We start from the raw sequence: 7,441 nt of genomic DNA, 5'->3' as shown, positions 1-7,441 counted from the left end.
CGCGAGCCGTCCGGGGGCAGCAGCGGCAGCGAGGCGGCGCCGCAGGACGGTGAGTGCGCGGGGCCGGGCCGGGGATGCGGGGCCAGAGGCTCGTGGGCCCGAAGGGGCGAGCGCGGGACCGGCGACGGAAGCGGGGACTCTGGCTCTGCCGGAGCCCGGCCTGGGAAGGAGAAGTCGCGGCGGGACCTCCGGGGGTGCGGGCGCTGGGCGCCGCCTCCCGAGCGGCTGGCGTGGCCCCCGCCGCCGCCGCCGCCGCCGCCCTCGCTGAAGTTGTATGTCCGCGATGGACGGGACGGGAGCTGTCGGCTGGGGGAGGCCAGATCCACCTCCAGTCGTTGGGAGAACAGGGCGCTGTGCTGCCCTGTGCCCTGCCCCGGGTGGTACCCCTTGATCCCCCCACTCCCAAACAGCCTGGGAGAAGTGGGTGCGATTATTGCTGGGGAAACTGAGGCTTCCGAGTGGGGCGAAGAGACCTAGTCGCACAGCTGGGTCTCCAACTCTGCCCCGCTCTCTTCCAGGACACCCTGCTAGGCTTTTCTAAGAAGGGTGCCCTGGCTAGGGTATCGATGCTGCCCTCCCCCTCCAGTTTGCCCCCGCTGCTAGCAGCTCCCTAGGGGGAGCGGCCCAGCCCTGAAAAGCCAGCTAGGCCTTTCTTACCCTGCCGAGGTTAAAGGTCATCAGGAAGGGGCTTTAAAAACAAACAACCCACCCAAGTGGCTTTTTTTTTTTTTTTGTCAAAAAGTCACAGAGGACTGCAGGGTCTTGAGCCCTTGGTAAGAAGGGGGGAGTGGCTGGAAGAGGAGAAGATGAAGATAAAGCAAAGATCCTGGCCGGGGAGAGTTTGCTGGAGAGAGGGGGAGGGCTGGAGTCCACATAGCTCACCCCTGGCCCTGGAAAGGAGTGTGGGGGTCCTCTGAGACCACTCCTGGCTCTCCTAGCTCTGGGGAGCCGGCAGACCTGCTGGAGACTCTAGGCCCATTAAGAGTCACCCACTTGACTCCAGAAGCATTCCCACCTGTCCCTGGGGTCCCCAACTTCCTGCACCAGCCTCCGGGGTCTGCAAGGAGCCCAGGGTGGCTGCGTACCCCACTTTTCAGATGAGAGAAGGTGCAGGAAAAGGTGAGGTGTCATCAGCCTTGTCAGAAGCCTTGTCCAGGAGCCTGGGTGTACCCGAGAGGTACGGCCGACACACACCTGACTGTCATGGTGCGTCTCAGACATGTCATGCCATGCCCGCCTGGCGCCAGCCGCATGCCATGGCCTCCAAGTCCTTCCCAGTGGTGTCCATCCACCTCTCGCCAGCCCCTCTGGCCTCTGTTCACTCACCCAGGGGATCAGGAATCAGGCTGACCCCCTCCTGGGAGCTGGGGTTTCCCTGGTGGAAGGATGGATGGTGTCTGGTTTGGGCCAAGAGAAAAGTGGAGTGCCCTTTCCTGGTGTCGGGTGGGTCCTGCCGGCTGGTTGTTTGTGGCCGTCGGGTCTCCTGCTGGCTCTGAGCCAGCTTCCCAGCAGGGCAGAGGGGAGGTCTCTGAGTTTCCCCTGAGGCATGGGGGACCCCTGGGGGCTGGGGACAGAAAGAGGAGCAAATTGAAGAAAGGCAGGAAAGGAAAAGGAAGGAGTACAGGTGGGGTGGAGAGAGAAGGAAGGAGGCCAGGCGGGCTTTGTCCTCAAGTCCTGGCCGTGGCCGTGGGGATGGACAGGAGATGGCCCTGCTTCTCCTGCTCACAGACTAAAAGGGCTCCAATTAGGGGGCTTTTCTGGGGGAGTCCCAGAATAGCTGGGGTCACAAGTGCTCGGCCAGGGCCTCTGGCAGCCCCCAAGCCCCCAGGCCTTCCCAGCAACCCCCCGGGATCGCGTCTGCCCCACTGAGGGCCCGGGAGCCCTTTCTCTTCTGCACACGGGGAATTCCTAGGCACTGGGGACAGAGGACCCCCGTGTGTGGGCTCTGGTGGGACAGGGCCGAGGGCAGTGGCCAGTCTGCCCCCCAGAGGGGGACATCTCCTTCCATCACTGTGAGGGACTGGGGGCCCCAGGCAGAATCAGGGCCAGGCTCAAGAAGCCCCCACCCTCTAGACCTCAGCTCCATCCTCCCGGCCCTCGGCCCTTGGGGACATTTTCTCCAGACCTCAACAGACAAACGGAAGCCCAATGTGGACACTACAGAGAGTTCCTGAAGCTCAAAAACCTAGCTTAAAGAATTCTCTGTTTGAGATTGCGTCTTTCCTAGCTCACTTTTGGTGTTAAAAGGCACTTTCTTTTATGAAACAGGGATAATGTCTGGAGATGGGTTTATTTTAATGTCCTTACTTGGCAAAATTAAAAGGAGGTAACCCTATACTCATTCCTTAGACTGAAAACAAATCTCTAGGCCATGAAACCCAAATGTTTTATGTCGAGTCAAGCAGCTCCCCAAGGCCAATTGGGTGCATTCCAGTGGTGCCCGCTGCCAGGCGGCAGGGGGGCAGAGCTGGGGGTGTTCTGGGGCAGCCCCCAGGCCTAGGAGAGAGAATCCCTTGGCTTGCTCAGGGGTCCGGGCCCCCGAGCAGGAAGGTGGATAGAGAGACTGGCACCCTGCCCTGCTCCCCTACTTCCTCTTTCTAGCAGGTGCCCCCTCCTACTGCGGCTGGATTCCCAACTCATGGAGTCTCCAAAGGTGGAGGAGAAGGGACCTTTCGTCCCCATCCTCATGAGCCCAGCCTGCGTCACTGGGCCCCTTTAATAAGCAGGCAGCCAAACCTCAGGGTGCTGGGACTCTGGTCCCCAGGCCAGCATCTGTGGGCCCTAGGCTGAGGTTTCATCCTCCAGTTCTGGCCCCTCGCTGAGGATTTGGACACGCTTGGAAGTAGGTTTTTCTTGTGGCTTCTGGAGCTGTTTCCAGATCCAAAGGCAGCGACTGAAACCAAATAGAGGTGCGTGCATGCTCAGTCGCTTAGTTGGGTCTGACTCTCTTCAGACCCATGGACTATAGCCCGCCAGGCTCCTCTGTCCACAGGATTCTCCAGACAAGGATACTGGAGCAGGTTGCCATTTCCTCTTCCAGGGGATCTTCCCCACCCAGGGATCGAACCTGCATCTCCTACATTGTCAGGCGAATTCTTCACCACTGTGCCGCCTGGGAAGCCCGTAAAGAGATGGGGTGACCCTTATTAGAAAAATAAAGATTAATGGGGAAACCAATGAGTTAGAAAATTGATGTATTTTCAACCTGTCTGGTTAGCAGTCTCAAAAATTTTTGAATAGATTTTTCAGTCTTTCGTTTCACAGAGTCATCAGTACATCTAGCCTATTCTTGCCAATGATTTCCCTGGACCAGGCTCCCCGCTGGAACTGACCAGGAAGGCTGTGGCTTCGCCGGTGACTCAGAGCAAACCAGGGTCTCGGGTTCCTCCCAAGTCAAACGCTGAGGTCTGGGCCGGGGCGCCAAGCTATGCCAAGCACGTTAGGAAAATAAACTCTCGTTTGCTGCCTTCGCAGTGACTTACAACAAAAGAAACCACATTAATAACTGAGATTTTCCTTAAAACATTCCCTCCTGTGGGCAGGGCGGAATCAGGAATGCGGATGCACTGAAAATAAACGAAACCCCTGGAGCCAGGCAGGGATGAAGCCTGCAACCCAGTGAGGCTGCCTGGCCCCAGTGGGGCCGCGACCTGTTTAGGAAAAATGCCCGAACCCAATGGGTTCCCTTCTCAGAGATTCAAGTGGGGCCCTTGGAGCCTGAGGGCACAGGCTGAGCTGGGGTGGGCTGGGGCCCTGGGCCGGGGGTTTGGGCTACCCCCACGGAGCTGTTCTCTGAGTCACCTCTGTTGATGGGCAGAAGGAAGCCACGGGCACGGCCGGCTTGGGTGGCATGTCCCTCTCCCCTTTGCCAGTGGTGGCAGGCAAGGCCAAGTATCTGAGCGGGAGGCCTGAAGGGACCACTGAGTTTGAGAGATGGGCTAGCTGGCCTTTCATTTTTGGATTTTTCTAGTAAACCATCTACCATCGTTTACCGTTTCAGTTGTTTTGAAGCGTCAAGTTGGACGGCGTGAAGTTCATTCGCATCCTTGTACCATCATCCCCACCGTTTTCCGTCTTCCCCAGCTGAAACTTTGCCCCCCATTGAGCACTAACTCCCCATCCCCCCTCCCCCAGCCCTTGGCAACCACTAAGTTCTGTCTATGAATTAGACAACCCTCGGGACCTCATAGATGTGGAATCGTACAGTGCCTGTCCTTCCGTTGCCTGGCTTATTGCACTTAGCATGACGTTCTCACGATGTGTACGTCACGTAGCAGGTGTTAGAATTTCCTTCCTTTTTAAGGTTGAGCAGTATCCCACCGTGTTGCAAATAGTTCACATTTGATTTCCCCGTATCCCCATTGGTGGACACTCGGGTTGCTTCTGCTGTCTGGCGATTGTGAATGATCCTGCTGGGAACACGGGTGTGGCCCCTGCTTTCAGTTCTTTGAGGGGCCAGGAGTGGAATTCTATGTTGAGTTTTTTGAGAACCGCCATACTGTTTTCCACATCTGACTTTTTAGCCAGCCTCCCTCTAACTGGCTCTGAAAGGTGGCAGCGGCAGCCTCTGGGGCCGTGGAGAAGGGAGATGGGGGTGGTACCAGGTGCCAGCTTGCGAAACAGGGGCAGGGCTGGTAGGCGATAAAGACAAAAGTGTTTCTTCAGAACCGACCTTTTAAAGACAAGCCTGCTTTGCTTCCTCCCCTTCCTTCCTTTCCCTCCATCCATTTCCTCTGGGGGGCACGGGTGGGGAGACAGCGATCCACTGTGAATGAGCCCGGGAAGAGGGCGGTCGGGACACCCGGGTCCAGCTCCTGGCTTTGGCTCGCCTCTCCGTGTGTGACCTCCAGGCCCCAACCTGAAGGATGGGAAGCAGCACGCAGGTGTCTGTGGGGCACCTCCTGTCTCTCCTCCATGATTCGATCTGGGCTGAGAAATTGCCCTGGGATGGGCCCATCTCCCCAGGGAGGTGGCGTCTCTGAGGCCTGGGTCCTGGGCTGAGCCTGGACCCCCCAGACAGGTGAGAGCCTCCCTCAGCACATGCCCAGGAGCAGGGAGACAGGAGTGATGAGAGCTGAGGAACCAGGTGTAGGAACCAGGCGTAGAGCTGAGAGCCCAGGGCATTCAGTCTGAGAATGGCTGGACACCTGGTAGGTGGGGCCAGTGATCTGCATCTCGGGCTTTTTGTCAGCAGGGAGGACTCTGGCTAGTTCGTGCACTGCCCATGGTTCCAGGGTGGTCTTGCTGCTCTATTTAATAGATCATCTGAGTGGAGCTTGCAAGCCTGGCATGGGGGCCTGGGACCACCGGACACTCCCACAAGGGTCCTTCCCTGTGAACAGAAGCTCAACAGGGCAGGAGCTTCCACTGTTCCCTTCCAGAAGACTCCAGAAAAGTGACTTTGCAGCAGTAGTGATAATCCCTGCTGGCCCCCTTGAGGCCCAGGAAGCTCCCTGAGGCTCAGTGTTGCTATCTGTGAAATGGGGATGGTGGACAGTGATGTCCCTTATAGGGTGTGGAAGACCATGCCCGGAGCATAGTAGGTGCTCAATAAAGGGCCTCCTTTACAGCTCATGGCGATGCTCACTATGAGTCAGGCTGGGCTAGTGGTTGCCATTCCTATTATGGGGGCAACCCAGAGAGGCAAAGTAACCTGCCTGAGGTCTCCTGGCTGGGGAGGTGGGGGGGCTTTGTTTTGTCCAGGCCTCTCTCTCCTGCACAGCAAGTGTTTGGGCTGGAGGGGTGGGGCAGGGGAAGCCCTACCTGGTTGCTGGGGAGACTGAGGTTTGTTTGAGGATCAAAGCGGTCAGGGAGGTCCTGAGGTCTGGCACGGAGTGGGGCACTGGGATGACCCTCAGCCGTGTTAGGTTTCTAAGTGGATAGAGGCAGGGAGGAAGGGTTCCCAGTGTCTTGTCCTGGGCAGGGATGTGAGGTCGGCCTGAACAAGGCAAAACTTGGGAGGCCTTCCTGGTGTGCCAGATCCAAAGGGCAGGGGCTAATCTCAGGTGGGAGTGAAACTTGGGACTGATTTAAGGCGCCAGTGCTGCCCTGAACACATCCTACAAACGGAGCTTCGGCGTTGGAACCTGACCAGGGTGGCACCCTGGGGCCAGAGGCCGTGGGAGTGGAGGGGAAGGCAGGTGCCTTTGATGGTACGTGGTGAGGGTGACCGGTTACTGTTTGCTGGCCAGGGCACCCCCGTGCTTCACCCTTCATTGTCTTCACACCAACCAGAAGTGGGTCCTTTTATTATACCCATTTTATGGAGAGAGAAACAGGCTCAGAGAAGCTGAGTGGTTGCCAAGGTCACACAAATGAATATGGGATTCCAGCCCAGGCCTGTCCCCAAACCCCTGCCCTCCACTGCTGGCCAAAGCCACTCCTGGAGCCCCCAGAATGCTGGGTGCTCTGACCAGGGATGTCCACTCCCAGGCTGGCGTAGGCTGTGTTCAGGGGACCGCGAGGCAGCCAGGGGAGGGGTCTTCTCCACATTCTCAGCAGTGTGACCTGGGTCCCGGGGTTGGGGGTGGGGGTGAGGTGGGTCAGGCCTGGCAGCATGGGGACTGTCTGGCTTGTAGCGGGGAGGGGTGGCTTGGAAGATGTAAGAGTGAGTGGAAGTCCTGCCCGGAAACATCCAGAATGGCCTCATGGACAGGGGAGAGCTGTGGAGGGTCCCTGACTGAGGACCATCAGTAGGACTTCTTTTCTTGTCTACCGCCTGCTCCCATATTCACTCATTCACTCACTCCCTCACTGCATTCAGCAATTATTTTCCGATCACCCACTATGTGTTTCGCCTTGAGCTCCTACCAGCTGCTTAGACTTTCAGATCTCAAGCCCCGGTGAGAATTTCCAGGCACTTCGAAGAACTGGCATAGAGTGGGGCAGTTTTAGAAGTTGCCAAGAGGGGCTTCCCTGGCCTTCCAGGGGTTACGACTCCATGCTTCCACGGCAGGGAGCGCGAGTTCAGTCCCCAGATGGGATGCCAGGTGGCATGGCCAAAAAATTAAAGATAAACTGAAACACATTTTTAAGTGGCCAAGAAAAGCCATTTACTGACAACAACTGTCATCTTGTTGCCCCCATCCTTTTATCCAAGCGAGCACCTCTCAGCATTTTCATCTCAGAGTCGAGAATGGTCCTTAAAACAGACTTACTTAACCAGAAAGCTTGCAAGTTGCCCCGTTTCCTCATTTTGCGGTGGGTCGGTGATAACGCTCCTTGGGTGGAGACCTGAGAAGAAGGACCCTGCCAGCAGGTTAAAGGGTACAAGGGGGAGGCTGCCCCCTGGACCTCAAAGGAGACGGGGACACAGCTCCAACCACTTCCTCTTGCCGTCCACATTTGGCTACGGTGGATGCTGTCATAAGTCACGTCTGGATCTCCCGTCCCTGGGTGTCAGGCCATCCCAGTCACTTCTGCGTAGCACAGTCCTGCCTCT

At 57.5% G+C, this 7,441-nt stretch overlaps 1 protein-coding gene across 1 annotated transcript in view; it reads left to right on the top strand.

Moving 5' to 3' along the window:
- The window catches only part of PRRX2 (paired related homeobox 2), a 53,716-nt gene that overhangs the window by 984 nt on the left and 45,291 nt on the right, over positions 1 to 7,441 (top strand). The window contains exon 2 of the mRNA XM_010856954.1: positions 7 to 49. Coding sequence (XP_010855256.1) covers positions 7 to 49 — 43 coding nt within the window. The remainder of the gene's footprint in view (positions 1 to 6; positions 50 to 7,441) is intronic.

Source organism: Bison bison, unplaced genomic scaffold, assembly GCF_000754665.1.
Source record: "Bison bison bison isolate TAMUID 2011002044 unplaced genomic scaffold, Bison_UMD1.0 scf7180017864375, whole genome shotgun sequence".
Classification (NCBI taxonomy): Eukaryota; Metazoa; Chordata; class Mammalia; order Artiodactyla; family Bovidae; genus Bison; species Bison bison.
This window is presented reverse-complemented; position numbering and strand designations above follow the sequence as displayed.